Source organism: Ursus americanus, chromosome 21 (genome assembly GCF_024610735.1).
Source record: "Ursus americanus isolate L20-20 chromosome 21, mUrsAme1.1.p, whole genome shotgun sequence".
Classification (NCBI taxonomy): Eukaryota; Metazoa; Chordata; class Mammalia; order Carnivora; family Ursidae; genus Ursus; species Ursus americanus.
The window spans coordinates 246,034-261,623 of record NC_142147.1 but is presented as its reverse complement, the minus strand read 5'-3'; the positions used below and the strand labels follow the sequence as shown (position 1 = coordinate 261,623).

The window sequence follows — 15,590 nt, the reverse complement described above, 5'->3', positions numbered from 1 at the left end:
TCACTGACAGCTGTACCCAATTCCTCAGGGAGAAGAGCCCCAGTCACATGAGCCATGAGGAGACACCAGGCCAAAGGGCAGCCGTGGGCCCTGCTGGCCTTCCTGGGAGACAGAACCAGGATGCAAACCCCATGTGCCAGGAAGGCTGGCCATCCAGACTGGGGTGGGGTGGGGGCAGCGAGTGGTTTTATTGTAAATACTGGCAACTAATTAAGAAACTTAAAAAGGCTCAGTCGGTTAGGCATCCGAGTCTTGGTTTTGGCTCAAGTCGTGATCTCAGGGTCATGAGATTGAGCCCCGAGTCGGGCTCTGCGCTCAGTGGGGAGTCTGCTTGGGACTCTCTTTCCCTCTCCCTCTGGCCCCCACCCCGTGCTCCCTCTCTCTCAAATGCGTCAATCTTTTTTTAAAAAAGGAAATTTAAAAAGAAACAAACACCTCTATAGTCATTCTCTCTCAGGACATGAGTTCAAGCAATGCAGTCAAGCGTGTAATAAAAGTGCATATACTTTAGAAAACTAAGCGATGTTGTATAAACAGTTTCAGTGAAGAACTGAATTATATACAGCACATCGGAGGGTCGCCAGAACAACTGGAATACAGGTAATTGGGGGCAAAACAATGAGAGATCAGGGGGATCTGCAAGGCCTGGGAATGCTAGAAAACTCTCCCGGATTGCCAGGAAAGAACCAGCTTCCAGGCCAGCTTCACCCCACACTACTCTGAAGCAAACCCGACCCCACAACGACCAGCCCTGAACTGTACCTCCAGAGCCACGCAGAGAGAAAGCCAGCGTGGCAAACTCGTGACCATGGGTGAGTGTGAGTGCCAACCTTGGGGAACAGAGAAGGCTCAGGGGAAGAGAGGAATGGGCATAGGCACGGCGGTGGCGGGGAGAGCCCAGTGAGAAGGTCGCTCCAAGGGTGCCCTGGGGGGGAATCTGGGCTCACACCAGGAAGGAAGACCTGGAGGTGACAGAGGATTCATGCAGAAAGGGGGCTGGCTGGCCTCCCCCCTCATCTTCAGAAGGAGCAGGCTGACCAGAGGGCTCCCAGAACTTTCCAGCGGGCATCCTCACAGGACATTGTCACAATGGCAGCGTCTGCAGGAATCAGCTGCTGATATTTCAGGAGTGGTTCAAACACCTAGGACCTTCGAGATAGGAGGCACCACCCCCTAAGCATGCCCAGCAGGCCCGCCCCCAGGACGTACCAGCTCTTCACCGCCCTGTACGCTGGAGATGAGTCCTGCAGTCCAGTGGTCAGTGCCTCGAGAGCGACTAACGACAGATAGTGGGAACAGAAAACACATCAGCTCAGCCTCACAATCCATCAAAAATGATCCCTGACCAGCTATTACCAGACAAATCAGATAGTAAGTCTTTGGGAAAGGAAGGGTCCTCAATTTCCAAGTAACAGACCTCGTCAGCCTCCTTCGCGCCCCCCAAGGGTACAAGTCCTCCAAACACCCCAACAGTACCAAAGACTTCAGTCTTTTAAGTCAATCAAAACTAACCCTGATTTCAGCTCTGGACATTAAATGTAAAGCCACCAAGAACTGAAAGCCAGGAAAAACAGCAGAGCGTAAGTGCAGGTGAACACTTGAAATGGAAAGGTAGGAAACCTTGGGAATCCCTGATTAGCAAACTAGCTGTCGCACAGTGTGGGGTTCGGAGCAGACGACTCACAGATCAGCATCCTCTGAAGCACGGCAGCAGACAGCTGTCAAAGCAGAACGCAGGCCACCATTACTCACTTCCGTGCGCCCTCGAGAAAAGTAGCCCTCACCCTACAGGGAAATGAGGAAGTGCCTCCACCCACACCCCACCACACTGGGGAGACCCGACCGAAAAAGGGCAGACTTTCTGCAAGGATCCACTGTGACCCCCAGGGCCCTGGCCGAATCCTGCCGGCCTCCCACGGCCCCCAGCTCTCGGGGTCAGCACAGAGGGGTTCTGCTGGTAAGAGGCTGTGATTCTGGGCCGTGCTGAAGGCTTTCACCCTCAAGAACTCTGGAAAGCAGAACATGGCGGGAGATATCCCTGCTCTGTTCCATTTCCTCACGTCCAGGGGACGCAGGGAGTAACCCTACTCAGGGAGCACCACAGGAAAATAACAGATCTCCCATCGAAGCTAAGAGACAAATTTGGGGTCACCGGTCCGAGAACTTCCACTTTCGCCACGGGTCAATTCCAGACTCTTCGTTTGACTGTTCTTCCTACCTGGGCCATGTGTGCAGGCTCCACACTTCTCAGATCCGAGTTTTTCTCAAATCCTCTCAAAACAAACAACTGCACAAAATCTGAAAACCACAAACCCAAGTAGTTACATGCACTGTGGTCTCCGCAGGGCACCTGCTTCCCAGCAAATGGAAAGGTGAGGACCCACATCAGTCACCCTGCTCCACACCGCACACACAAGCCTTCACTGGCCCCACCAACCAAAATCCTTCCCAAACCAGACTTGGCTTCTCGCCACTCTGTTTGAAAGGGAAATTACTCATCATCAAGTTTATGGGAAGGATATTTCTCTTAAAACAAAGTAGGATCTGGGGCACCTGGCTGCCTCAGTCAGTGGAGCGTGTGACTCTTGTTCTCAGGGTTGTAAAGTCTGAGCCCCATGCTAGGTGTAAAGATCACTTAAAAAAAAAAAAAAAAAAGGAGCATCTAAGGTTTTCATGTGGATTGTCTCTCCAGCCAATATCCTAAACAAGTAATGTAAGGACTGTTCTAGAAGGACCCAGAAGCATTACAGTTAGGCAGGAAATAGACTCATACCTCCTGAAATGAGTAGAAGATTTTCTGTCTCATTCGATTTAAACTTAAACTCTCTGAGTCTAGACTCAGGAATTCCTAAGGAGCTCACATCCATCACCAAGAAGGTTTTAGGAAAAATAAACACATCTTTGCAATGTAAAAATATTCATAAGCTATGTGTATGGAACATTCCACTTCCCATCTAATCTTTTATTTGTACATTTCATTCTTCAGACATTCCTGGCAATGACAAGGATCTGACAACTCAGAGAGGAGCCGGGGACAGGGCCCACTCTAAGGGAAAGGCACTCAGAAAAACAAGTGTGACAAGAGGACAGCCACTCTGAGCTGCCGCCCCTGCTCTCACCCCAAGTCTGACGTTTAGATCAGGCCATGAGCTCAGCCACAGTTCCTACTTTGCTTTTCCCGGGCACCTTTTAAAATAATCACTTAGAACTGAGCCCACAGAAAGTTAGTCACCTCAGGTGACTTCACCTTACAAGTAACAGGTGCCTGCTCTCTGTCTCTTCCCCTCGCTTATGGGTTTCCCCGGCTCACTACACCCCTCCTTTTCTGGGATCTGAAAGTAACACATTCCTGTGACTTGACCTCTTTCCATGAGTGCACCTCCCATCGGCGTGACTCTGGAGGCTCTCCCTTCCCCAGAGTGGGGGCTCAGATGCTGAGGGAGCTACCTGCCAACCCCACGTGGGTGGCGTGTGCCCCCTAGTTTAGCAGGTCATGATCTGCATATTTCAAACACACCAGCTAGAGCCCCCCAAACACAACGGGTCAAGAGACTGACTTTATCAAAGCTCGCACACCACCCAAGTGTGAGCAGACCCACACAGCAGGTCCAGGTGGAGATGATTTCGTTCCAAGTTCCCGAGCTAGGGTGTGGGGCTGTCCTGTTCCCACAGGCTCCTGCAGCCGAAAGCATTCCCACACACCTCAACTTTGCCCATGAACCTGCCCCTGGTGTGAACTTACCAGAAAGCATAGCCCTGGCGATCTCAGTGTGCAGAGTGGAGGCTTCCATCTGCTCGCACAGAAGGCACAGGTCCCTGAAGAGCCACGCGACCGTGGCCTGAGTATCAGCACGACTAGGGACAAAGCACACAGCTCACCCTGGGCTCACCATCGTCCCGTATCTATCAGGCCCTTTTCTTCCACACTCATCTCACGAGGAAGCCGGGGCACTGAGAACCAGCTGGCAGCCACCTGAGCCGTCCCCAGAAGTCAGGACAGGGCCCGCTGACACCCAGGAGCGGGCAGGGACACTGCCACTGATATTAAAGATAATCACCTTCAAAAAGCATATGTGGAATAGCTTACTACTACTCAGGGAAAAAAGAAAGTTCAGTAAGAGTAAAATAATCAGAAACAAGTAAAAAGGCTCCAATTTTGAGGTGACAGACTGTCATCAAGGGCATCAGCCATGCAGAACAGACTGGGGAGCCCGGATCCGGAAGCAGGAGCAGTGGGGGTCCTCACCTGGCAGACTCGCACTGTTCTGGGGACTAACGATGTCTGGCACCTTTTCCTGTGCTTGGCCTTAGGTGTACCCTCTTTGGACAAATGTCTACTGAAATCCTTGGTCCATTTTTCATTGAATTATTTGTCTTTATGGTTGAGGTACAAGAGTTCTTTATTCTAGATACCAGATTACCAGATAGTGATTTGATAATAATGTCTCCCATTCTGTGCATTGTTTTTTCACGGTCCTAACAGTGCTGACGCACACAAGTTCTAACCGCCTAATCCAAGCTCGAGCAGATGTAACCCCAGACTTTCCTCTAGAGGGTTATGGCTTTGGCTCTTACGTTTAGCTCTTTGACGCACCGTGACTTAGCTGCTACGTGTAGTGTGAAGCAGGGATCCAACTTCATTCTTTTGCATGTCTATGTCCAGTTGTCCCAAAACCATTTGTTGAATGGACCATTTATCCCCCATTCAATGGTCTTGGCACCCTTGTCAAAAATCAACTTACAGGGGTGCCTGGGTGGCTCAGTGGGTTAAGCATTTGACTCTTGGTTTCGGCTCAGGTCATGATCTCAGGGTTGTGAGACTGAGCCCCACGTCAAGCTCTGCACTCAACCCAGAGTCTGCTTGGGATTCTCTCTCTTCCTCTGCCCCTCCTGCTCATACTCTCTCTAAAACAAATAAATAAATCTTTAAAAAATTAATCAGTGACTGGGGCACCTGGGTGGCTCAGTCAGTGAAGCGTCTGCCTTCGGGTCAGGTCATGATCCCGGTGTTCTGGGATCGAGCCCTGCGTCGGGCTCCTTACTCAGCAGGGAATCTGCTTCTCCCTCTCCCTCTGCCGCTCCCCTTGCTCTGCCTCTATCAAATAAATAAAATCTCAAAAAAAAAAAAAAAATCAGTGACAGAAATGTAGGGGTTTACGTCTAGACCGGAAATCTATTCCACTGCTCTAAGTCTACCCTTAGGCCATCACCTGTAGTAAGTCCTGGAAACAGGACCTGTGAATCCCCCAGAGTTGTTTTTCTCTCTGGAGAATTTTTGGCTATTCAGGGTCCCTTGCATTCCCACGTCAGTATCAGAATCAGCTTGTGAGTGTACGTAAAAAAAAACAAGTTAGATTTTAATGGAGATTATACCGCATGCATAAATCCGTTTGGACATAACAATGCCATCTTAAGTGTCCCAATCCATGAACATGGAATGTCTACTTCTTTAGCTCTTCCCTTAATTATGTTTTACAGTTTCTGGTGTAGAAGTCTTGAACTTCTTTTACTTTATTCCTAATTTATTCTTTTCAATGTTCTTTTAAATTATTTTTTATTTATTTATTTTTTTTAGGTTTTAAGTCATCTCTACACCCAACTTGGGGCTCGAATTCATGACCCCAAGATCAAGAGTCACGAGCTCTTCTGATTAAGCCAGCCAGGTGCCCCAAATGAAATTTTAACTTCCTCTTCAGATTGTTCATGTGATTGTATAAAAACACAACCGACTTTTGCATACTGATGTTGTTTCCTGCAACCCTGCTCAACTTGCTAATTAGCTCTGATACTTTTCAGTGTGGATTCCCTAGGGCATTCAACATGCAAGATGATGTCCTCTGCACATAGTTTTACTTCTTCCTTTCCAATCTGGATGCCTTTTTTTAACCCCCTATGCCTAGGTGCATAGGTCAGGAAATGTGTTTTTCAGTTAATTTGTCAATCTTCTCTGAGTCCTGGGCCTTATATCATAGTTTGGCCCTTCCCTCCCCAAGATTATAGAAACATTTTCCAGGATTTCTTCTAGTACTTTCATAATTTCATTTTTTCCCCCTTTGATTCACCTAGAATTTTTTTTGGTATCAGGTGAAGACCCAACTTTTCAAATCCAGATGTGACCCACACATCACAACGCCACGGGTTCAATACAGTCTTTTCAGCTGTGCTTCACAGTTCCCCAAACTAGACACGCAGTTTTCCCGATCTCCGGCTTTCTGTTTGGCTAGGGAAGAAGCAACTGCCTGGCTGCCTAGAGCACGGCAGGCAAAAGCCCCAAACGCCTCTTCTATGTGCTTTTGGAGACACTGAGTCACTCTCTTTCACCTTCCGTTAGACGTGCTCGGCACCTCCCATCCTGTGGGCTTTTAGCAACAGAGCGAGCAGCCACACTGCTGGCTTAGGGCAAGTCTGTCTCAAGTTTACTAAGTCCTTTGCCACAGGTCTGTCTTCTGCTTCCAAAACGTTGCTTCTCCTATCTCCTCTTCTATATGCTGCCCTCTTTAGAGGGTTAGCTTTGTAAAAAGTCACTTGCCTTACTCTTGGTGGGATTTCAGGAGGAAATAAAACTAGGTACACACATTCTATCAACCATATTTACCTAAATGTCTCTTTAAATTTTTAAGAAATTTTTCTATGGGAGGAGCCTGAGTGGCTCGGTCAGTTAAGCTGCTGCCTTCAGCTCAGGTTATGATCTCAGGGTCCTGGGATCGAGGCCTGCATCGGGCTCCTTGCTCAGTAGGGAGTCTCCCTCTCCCTCCGCCTCTTCCCCCACCCCACTCCTCATGCTCTCTCTCAAATACATGAAATCTTTAAAAAAAATTTTTTTGGGGGGCGCCTGGGTGGCTCAGTTGGTTGGGCAACTGCCTTTGACTCAGGTCATGATCCTGGAGCCCCGAGATCAAGTTCTGCGTCAGACTCCCTGCTCAGCAGGAAGTCTGTTTCTCCCTCTGAAGTTCCCTGCTCTTGTGCTCTCTCTCTTTCTCTAAAATAAGTAAATAAAATCTTTGAAAACATTTTTTTTTCTAGATAAGAAGTTCATTTTTGGGGCGCCTGGGTGGCACAGTCGTTAAGCGTCTGCCTTCGGCTCAGGGCGTGATCCCAGCGTTCTGGGATCGAGCCCCACATCAGGCTCTTCCGCTAAGAACCTGCTTCTTCCTCTCCCACTCCCCCTGCTTGTGTTCTCTCTCTCGCTGGCTGTCTCTCTCTGTCAAATAAATAAATAAAATCTTTAAAAAAAAAAAAAAAGTTCGTTTTTTAAAAAATTTTTTTAGTAATCTCTATACCCTACACGGGACTTGAACTCACAACCCTAAAATAAGAATCTCATGCTCTTCCAACTGAGTCAGCCAGGCATCCCTTTAAAAACAATTCTTTTTTAAAGATTTTATTTATTTGAGAGAGAGAGAAAGAGCACAAGCAGGGCGAGCGGCAGGCAGAGGGAGAAGCAGGCTCCGCTGAGCAGGAAGCCTGATGAGGGACTCGATTCCAGGACCCTGGGATCATGACCTGGGCCAAAGGCAGATAGATGCTCAACCGACTAAGCCATCCAGGCGCCCCTCCCACGATAATATCTTATACGAAGAAAACATTACCAAGTTTGTCCATGACAAAGACTTTGATTACAACAAACGTTCTCTTTAAACAATAAAGTAAGCGTTTCAGTGATTCTTGGCTTTGATATATAAATAAGTCATAATGGACTAGATTACAAAAAATAAACCCTATGATACTAAGGTATTGTTAAATGATCACTGGTACACTACCTTTCCAACAGCTCCTGGAGGCTCACAATGTTTTGTACGTGAAGATGCCACACAGCTTCAAGCAACAAAGAATCCTGAAGAAAATAAGAGTACTGAGGCCTCCGTGCACACACTGTCCTACAAAATGCAGAGCCTGTTCACCAAACTATGGGCTCTGCTGACAACTGGAGCAACAGGCACAGCCTCAAACACATACTCCATCACTTTGGCTTCACCCACCACTGCTGTCCTTCGTCTCCCCATCCTCCAGCACCCCGGCCAGCCTCTAGTGTAACCTGCTTCCAGGACTTTCTCCACTGGGGCCCATACAAGATTCCAAAATATTATCGACTGGACAAGTCAATCTCTTCTCTTCTTTAGACCTTCTGGTGGCTCTTCGCAGCTTTCAGAACAAAGTTGAGACTCTTGGACGCAGCACGGGACAGTTGTGACCCAGTCTCTCTCTCTCTCACTCGCTCCTATCCCAGCGAGATCCCCCTTCCGCAGCAGAGACACCCTTTCCCCTGCCCTCAGGATATCTCACTCAAGTCTGCTGTCTGATGGCCTACTTTGTCCTGCTCTCCTTCACCCAACAAAATGGCACTCCTCCTTCACACCCCATGCAGCTGCCAGCTCTCTTAGAAAGTCTTCCCTAGCCACCAGTCATGCAGCTGTCCACTCTTCCCTGCACACCTGTGGACACCTATGTCAAACGCAACTCGTGGGCATTCAGCTGCCCCTCCCTCCCACTACACAGCTGTCAGTACGCACAGGGGCTGCGTCAAGTGCTGACACATCTACAGACACATATGTAATGTCTGCTGGATGAAAGAATGGGGGGAAACCATGCATGCACCCTCACCTGGGTTTTTCTTTCCTTTTTCTTTATTCTTACTGATCTCATTTAATAACCAGCTACCTTGAGTTCTTCCGACTACTCAAAAATCTATAAACCTACTGAATTCAAAATGCTTCAAAAAAGAATAAAAATAACTTTTAAATTATAATTTTCTAGTTTATTACACTACCCTGGAAAATTGTTCATAATTATACCTAAGAAGAAAGAACATATTTCTGTGGTACATTCTAATCAATATTACTGATGACGGGTGAATGTTGACAAATATGGTAACTGAAGGTACTTCTTTCCCGCCCTCAGAGGCATTTGCTGAATGTTTTCCCACCCCCTCTCTGTGACTAATGAGATGCTTGGTGAAGTCCCTAAGAACGTGCTGGACTCTGTTGCCTCTGCTCAACAGACACTGCTTGAGAAAACCCGAGAGTCAGAGCTGCAATGTCCAACTTACCTGTACTTCCCATAGTTCTTCACAGAAGGAGGAACGAGAGAACATACTATGGGCTAATAAATACTGAGCCACCTCCAACAAGGAAGACAGTTTCTTCTGAAATGAGAGATTAAATCTTTAAAAAAAAAAAAAAGCAAATACCTGAAGCAATATTGAAGAAACGTCTTATTTTTCCAACTAGCTTAAAAGTAATGAGTAAGCACCGTTAGCTCCTGGCGCTGCGTCTTACCCTCTGCTCTGCGTTCAGCAGCACCCTGTGGGAGGGCTCACCACTGGACGCACAGATCTGCACGATGCTGGAGGCCACTGTCCGACTGGACAGCACAGCCACTGGGACGCCCAGTCTCGAGGCTTGATCCCGTAAAGCAGAGCCTTAAAGACAGAACAAAAAAGCGGGAGAAACACAACAATGTCTGAAACAGAAGACCTGGGGTTTAAAAGGCCTTTTTAAGCTGCAGCATCTCAGAAAACAGACTGCTGAAGGGGAGCACAGATCTAGAGGGAAAAAACATAAGGTATACAATTAAGACCATTTAATCACTGAAGCAACTCCCAAGACAGGAAGGGCAGCATTCAAAACCCACAGCTGCACACGCCCGTGTTTCTGTGTGACACAAACAAGGGAGCTTGGCAGATATATTCTTAGAACTTCATCAACTTTTTCCAAAGGAGCACAATAAATTGGTAACTATACTGGACTCTTTCAATGACTTCCTATTTTTCTAATTACTTTAGTGTCAAAAACAGACCTGCTCCCGCTGACTTCATAATGATGCTTAAGTGGAATGGGGTCCAGTTTCCAAATGTCGTGCCACACAGGGGTGGTCGGCAGAGACCACAGGAGGGGTCGGCCCTTGTGTTGCCCGGTGGAGCCTGGGTGCTGAGCCCACAAGCAGCCACTAGCCTCCTGAGCAGCCACCCTTCCATAAAGTAAGAATGCCAAACAGCATTGAAATAGATAATGCCTACAAGCAAATTGTTGTCTAATTGATTTGACTTCCAAAATTAAGGTTTTGGGGTTTTTTTTTTTTTTTAAAGAAAAGGAAACTGTAGCACATGCCCATTATCCTCAGAGCTCTGAAAACACATAACAATATGTAAATTAAAACAATTAGTAGCAGTTATGAAGATTCCAAATGACAATATTAGAAATTATCAACTACTGGGGTCAAGAAATAGTTCACGGTAGAAGGGGAGAAAATATTAATTTCTAGCCATTATTTTTCCACAGTGAAGGAAACCATCAACCAAACAAAAAGGCAATTTACTGAATGGGACACGATACTTGTAAATGACATATCTGACAAGAGCTAATATCCAGAACATATAAGAAACTTCTACAACCCTAACATCAAAAAAAAAAATTCAGTTAACAAACAGACAGAATACCTGACTCGACATTTTCCTTAGGAAGACATCCAGATGGCCAACAGACACAGAGAAGATGTTCACCATCATTAATCATCAATGAGGCACAACCCAAAAGCACAATGAGGTATCAGCTCACACCTTTCAGAACGGCTAACAGCAAAAATATACAAAACAACAAGTTGTCGGCAAGGATGTGGAAACAAGGGAACCCTGTGTGCTGCTGGTGGGAGTGCGAACTGGAGCAGCCACTGTGGAAAACAGTATGGCGGGTCCTCAAAATTTAAAAACAGGGGCGCCTGGGTGGCTCAGCTGGATAGGCATCAGACTTGGGCTCAGGTCATGATCTCCAGGTCCGGAGATCAGGCCCCAAGTCAGGGGGGCTCAGTGGGGAGTCCGCTCAAGAGTCTCTCTCTCCCACATAAATAAGTAAAAAACCTTTAAGAAATAAAATTTTTAAAAAATTAAAAACAGAATTAAATTATCATATGATCTAGTGATTCCACTACTGGGTATTTACCCAAAGAAAACCAAAAAACTAGGGTTTTTTTGTTTTGTTTTTTAAAGATTTTATTTATTTATTTGACAGAGAGAGAGACAGCCAGCGAGAGAGGGAACACAAGCAGGGGGAGTGGGAGAGGAAGAAGCAGGCTCCCAGCGGAGGAGCCTGATGTGGGGCTCGGTCCAAGGACCCCGGGATCAAGCCCTGAGCCGAAGGCAGACGCTTAACGACTGAGCCACCCAGGCGCCCCAAAAAAACTAGTTTGAAAAGATGTATGCACCCCAGTGTTGATGGCAGCATTACTTCCAGCAAAGTACAGAAGCAAGCACCCGTCAACAGGTGGACGGCTCAAGACGTGGTATATGGACACAGCGGAACACTACTCAACTGCAAACAGGACGTAAGGTGTTGCCATTTGTAACAACACAGGAACAGATCCAAATATAATGCTAAAAAGGGAAGTATAGGATTTCACTCATTTGTAGAATTTAAGAAACAAAACAAACGTAGAAAAAGAGAAAAACAGACTCAGATACAGAGAACTGGTGGTTGCCAGAGGGTAGGGAATGGGTGAAACAGATAAAGGAAATTGGGAATATTATACACCTGGACCTAATATAACACTGCATGTTAATTATAACTAAATTTAAAAAGCAAAGAATTCACAGTAGAAAGGTAGAAAATGCTAGTTCCTAACCATTTATTTCCAAATTGTCTCCATGGGAAAGTGTGTTTTTATTCACAAAGCTTTAATCTCTTTTACATAACATTTTTTATATATCATATGAGTATGATGGCAACTATCTTCAACAGGAAAAGCCACTAATAAATTCATGAATTAAGGGTCTATTTATATTTCTGTAGTCAAGGTCAAGAGCTTTTTATAGAAGCTCTTATGCTTTGATCCAAAATCCATACAAGGAAGTGTGTGGCAGAGCCTGGTTCCTCAGAATGATGACACTAGGATGTGAAATTCAAACACAGTGAGGGCAGTGAGAATCAGTACGATTCGCCAAAAACCTGCGGTGATCAGTGGTCAAGGTGAGTCTGTTTGTTTACAGTTATTTTAATAGATATTTTAAACAAATTAATGAATTAGATAATATCTTTCTGAAATGACAGTCATTTCATAATAAAAATGTGAATGTCCAGAAAATAACTGATTTTATTATTCCCACAGAACTTCCCTGATCTCATTATTCTCAAATTGAAATATCCTGAAATATTCTCAACCCAGAAATATCCTTCTGGTTTCCTGCCTGCTCTCTCGGACCTAGCAGAACCTGTTTTTCCCACTTGTATAAATGAGGTGCACATTACCGTCCCACGTTTTTCCAAGGGACGTTTTGGTTCCTACTGCTTCTGAGTCCTATGTTGAGTCAAATGCTGTTTTTATTTACTTTTTTTTTTTGAAGAGTTTATTTATTCATTTAATAGAGAGAGCATGAGGGGGTGAGGGTCAGAGGGAGAGGCAGATTCCCTGCTGAGCAAAGAGCCCGATGTGGGACTCGATGGTGGGACTCCAGGATCATGACCTGATCCGAAGCCAGTTGCCCGACCAACTGAGCCACCCAGGTGCCCCCAAACGCTGTTTTTATTTTATTTTATTTTATTTTTAAAAGATTTTATTTATTTATTTGACAGAGATAGAGACAGCCAGCGAGAGAGGGAACACAAGCAGGGGGAGTGGGAGAGGAAGAAGCAGGCTCATAGCAGAGGAGCCCGATGTGGGGCTCGATCCCATAACGCCGGGATCACGCCCTGAGCCGAACGCAGACGCTTAACCGCTGTGCCACCCAGGCGCCCCCCAAACGCTGTTTTTAAATAACAGCCTTACAACACGTGCCCAGCAGCTGCAGATACTTTGGTAGAGCTCTTCCAAAACCGCAGGTGTTAAGAAACTTGAGCTCTAACTTACCTATGAGTGAACTAGAAAGATCAGCAGAGGCCTCAGGATCCACCAACTGATGGAGACACAGAGTTTTACACGCCGGACCTTCGACCTGGAAACCAAACACGAAGAACTCTAGCTAACATTCAAGCTGTGTGTGTGTAGAAACAATCTGTACAGAAGGCTCGCTCACTGCACTGCTCTCAAATACTATGAGGCAAACATTTCTAAAAAGTGAAACTCACCAAAGCTTTTTGAGAAACTAAATTCCCTCTGAACTTATTTTATCTCCAAAAAAATAAATGCTCACCATCTCTTTCTCGCCTTGTCAACATTTAACGGATGCTCCTACCAGATACTCAGAAGGCTTTTCAGGTGTCTCTTCATGAAGATTATGCCTTGGCTGGGTGCAAAACACCCAAACTAACCTCTGTCTTCAAAGGCCAAACCAATTCCCTCTTACCTCAAGCAAAAGGTCATTCAAGTTTAGATGGCGTCTCAGGAGGCGCACAGCTGACTCCTGCAACTTGTGCTCCCTTCCAGGGCCATGCAGTTGCCTCTTGACCCTTCCCGCTAAGGAGGAAAATGAGTTCCACAAAATTACAGCACTCCTTAAAAATTCCTGCCAGTCGACTCGGGCACATTCTAGACCCGCTGATGTGATGCACCCTGGGAACACATTATTTCCACGGGACTCCCGTGCATTCCAGAAAAATGCACACCAGACGCACCCAACTGAGGGACGTTTTATACAACGAGGGACGAAGACTTCTCCAAATGTCCGGAGAAGGAGGAACTGTCACGCATGGGTGGAAGCCAAGAAACAGCAAGTACATTTCTACGTGGGACCCTGGGACAGGGTTGCCCAACACAGGTTGGGCAAAGCTGATGAAACCCAAGTCTAGTCTGGTCTAGCTAGCAGTATCGTGCAAACGCCACGGATCTTGGGGTGGATTCTTGTTCACGGAGGTTCTGGGGTTTGGGGGCTAAGCTGTCACCCCGCGCTCCTGGACGCCTGGGGCAAATCTTACACTCCCCACCTCGTACAACCATCTTCCTAGACGTCCGGCTGGACGGTGGCCAGCCCCCCCCCCCCCCAGTGCCGAGGGAACTGGGGATCCACGGGGCCAAGGGTCGGGGGGACTAGGACCCGGGTTCGGGAGAGGTGGGGGAAGACGGGAGGTCTTGGAGGGCAAGGAGGGGTCGGGGACCAGGCCGGCGAGGAGGCTGGGTCGGGAAGGGGTCTCAGGGCCCGGCACCACCCACCCCGGCCCCGGCGCCCTCTTACCCAGCAGCTCGGTCCATGTCCTCCTGCGGCTCCCGGACCCCAAGTCCGAAGCAGCGTCCTGCGCCCGCGAGTCGGACATGGCGGGAATACCGCAACCCCTCTGTGGCTCCCGGCGCTCGGCCCGCGCGACCTCCCCATTGGCTGCGCCCGCGCCGCCTCCCCATTGGCTGCGGCCCGCGCCGCCTCCCCATTGGCTGGCGGCTACCCAGCCACACCCCCCCTTGGGCCGGAGGCCTCGCGCCGCGGCCATCGTGGTGGCGGCGTAGGCGCCATGTTGGTGGAGGCAAAGCGGAGAGAGCACGTGATACGTGGGCAAGGGAGAGGTCAGTTTAGGGTTGGCGGTTAGCGGAGTGGATTGACATCGGCGTCACGTGCGAGAAAGCTGTGGCAACACTGTGCGTTGTTCCTGCAGAGAATGAGCGAGAGTTGGTCACGAAGAAGCAGCCTGACGAAGCCGACCCCGGGGACACCCTAAAACGGCAGCGCTGCGTCCTTCGTCCCGCGGGCGGGCGGGGAGCCAGACCCGGTCGGCCCTGCCGCGGAGGCCCGTGCCCCTGCGCCGCCCGCGTTGGTTCAGCCCGGCCGCAGCCGCGGTCCCAGCTGGGTGGTCGGCTGCGGGGGCACACACGTGTGGTGCGTCGTCGACATAACCCGGTTTCTGCACGGGGTGATGGTTTCACATCGTAACCCTTCCTGGCTGGGGAAGGACCCCCCCCCCCGCGCCCCCGTGCCAGCCCGTTCTTAGGGACAGCAAAGGGCCCACGCCTCTGACACGCGGACTGTCCACCCGGAGCCAGACCCCCTCCACCTGGCCCCGATCCCGGCAGGCAAAGTTCTTCCACCTTAATCACCCCTTGGCCAGGTGCCAGGCCACGAAGGCCCGCCCCGTAGCCCAAAGCCCGGCTTCTTCAGACTAGCCTTTCCCGGTCCTTGATGCTGCCGGGTCTTGCCTCCCCTGTGAAAACCCCGAAGAAGACCTTGACCTAAAGCTTCCTCTCACTCCTATCTTCTGTGTCCTGGCCACCGTGGTGGTCCTTTCACAGCCTGCTCTGCCTCCTGTGTCTCAGACTTGGGGATATAATAAACTTTTTTTCCTGAGCCTCTCTGTGTCTCCTCTTGTGATCATTGTGTAAAAATTACAAAACAGATTTATTTTTCAGTTAAGGCTAGGGCAGCTTAAGGTTAGGATTGAGGCCTCAAGCCTGATTTACACACAGCACGGGGCTGGAGAACCAGCAGCAGACAGGGCCATAGGGCTTTCACACTGGGGAACCACGGAGGAGGGAGAGCAGATTACTGCCGGCACATTCCTGTTGAGAATGAATTGTAGGCGGCCAATGACACGAGGCTTTCTTATCAGCTCCAATTGAAAGAGTAGTTCTAGATTTGTTTCAGCAAACTTTACAATATATCATGTTTATGCGTACGTGGAAAAACAAGTGAAAAATGCATTGAAGGTGTCTTGAGCCCTAACTTCAGAAGAAGGGTGAATCAG

The 15,590-nt window shown here is 48.2% G+C and overlaps 1 protein-coding gene and 1 long non-coding RNA gene across 6 annotated transcripts in view; one reads left to right on the top strand and one right to left on the bottom strand.

Annotated features, from left to right (window-relative positions):
* Positions 1 to 14,215, bottom strand: part of FANCA (FA complementation group A) — a 57,966-nt gene extending 43,751 nt beyond the window's left edge. For all 5 annotated transcript variants that reach the window (XR_006775440.2, XR_006775441.2, XM_045772812.2 and 2 more), the window contains exons 1-10: positions 14,096 to 14,215; positions 13,271 to 13,380; positions 12,835 to 12,919; positions 9,276 to 9,418; positions 9,047 to 9,142; positions 7,761 to 7,834; positions 3,743 to 3,855; positions 2,219 to 2,298; positions 1,685 to 1,718; positions 1,210 to 1,276 (exon numbers count right to left, since the gene is read on the bottom strand). Coding sequence is in view for 3 of the 5 variants with exons in the window: in XM_045772812.2 (XP_045628768.1) it covers positions 1,210 to 1,276; positions 1,685 to 1,718; positions 2,219 to 2,298; positions 3,743 to 3,855; positions 7,761 to 7,834; positions 9,047 to 9,142; positions 9,276 to 9,418; positions 12,835 to 12,919; positions 13,271 to 13,380; positions 14,096 to 14,174 (881 nt within the window). In the remaining 2 variants the exon portion in view is untranslated. The remainder of the gene's footprint in view (positions 1 to 1,209; positions 1,277 to 1,684; positions 1,719 to 2,218; positions 2,299 to 3,742; positions 3,856 to 7,760; positions 7,835 to 9,046; positions 9,143 to 9,275; positions 9,419 to 12,834; positions 12,920 to 13,270; positions 13,381 to 14,095) is intronic.
* Positions 14,216 to 14,323: 108 nt separating this feature from the next.
* Positions 14,324 to 15,198, top strand: LOC148108198 (uncharacterized). Its single transcript, XR_015720838.1, has 2 exons — positions 14,324 to 14,418; positions 14,508 to 15,198. It is a non-coding gene; the product is annotated as an uncharacterized LOC148108198 (long non-coding RNA).
* The last annotated feature ends 392 nt before the right edge of the window (positions 15,199 to 15,590 follow it).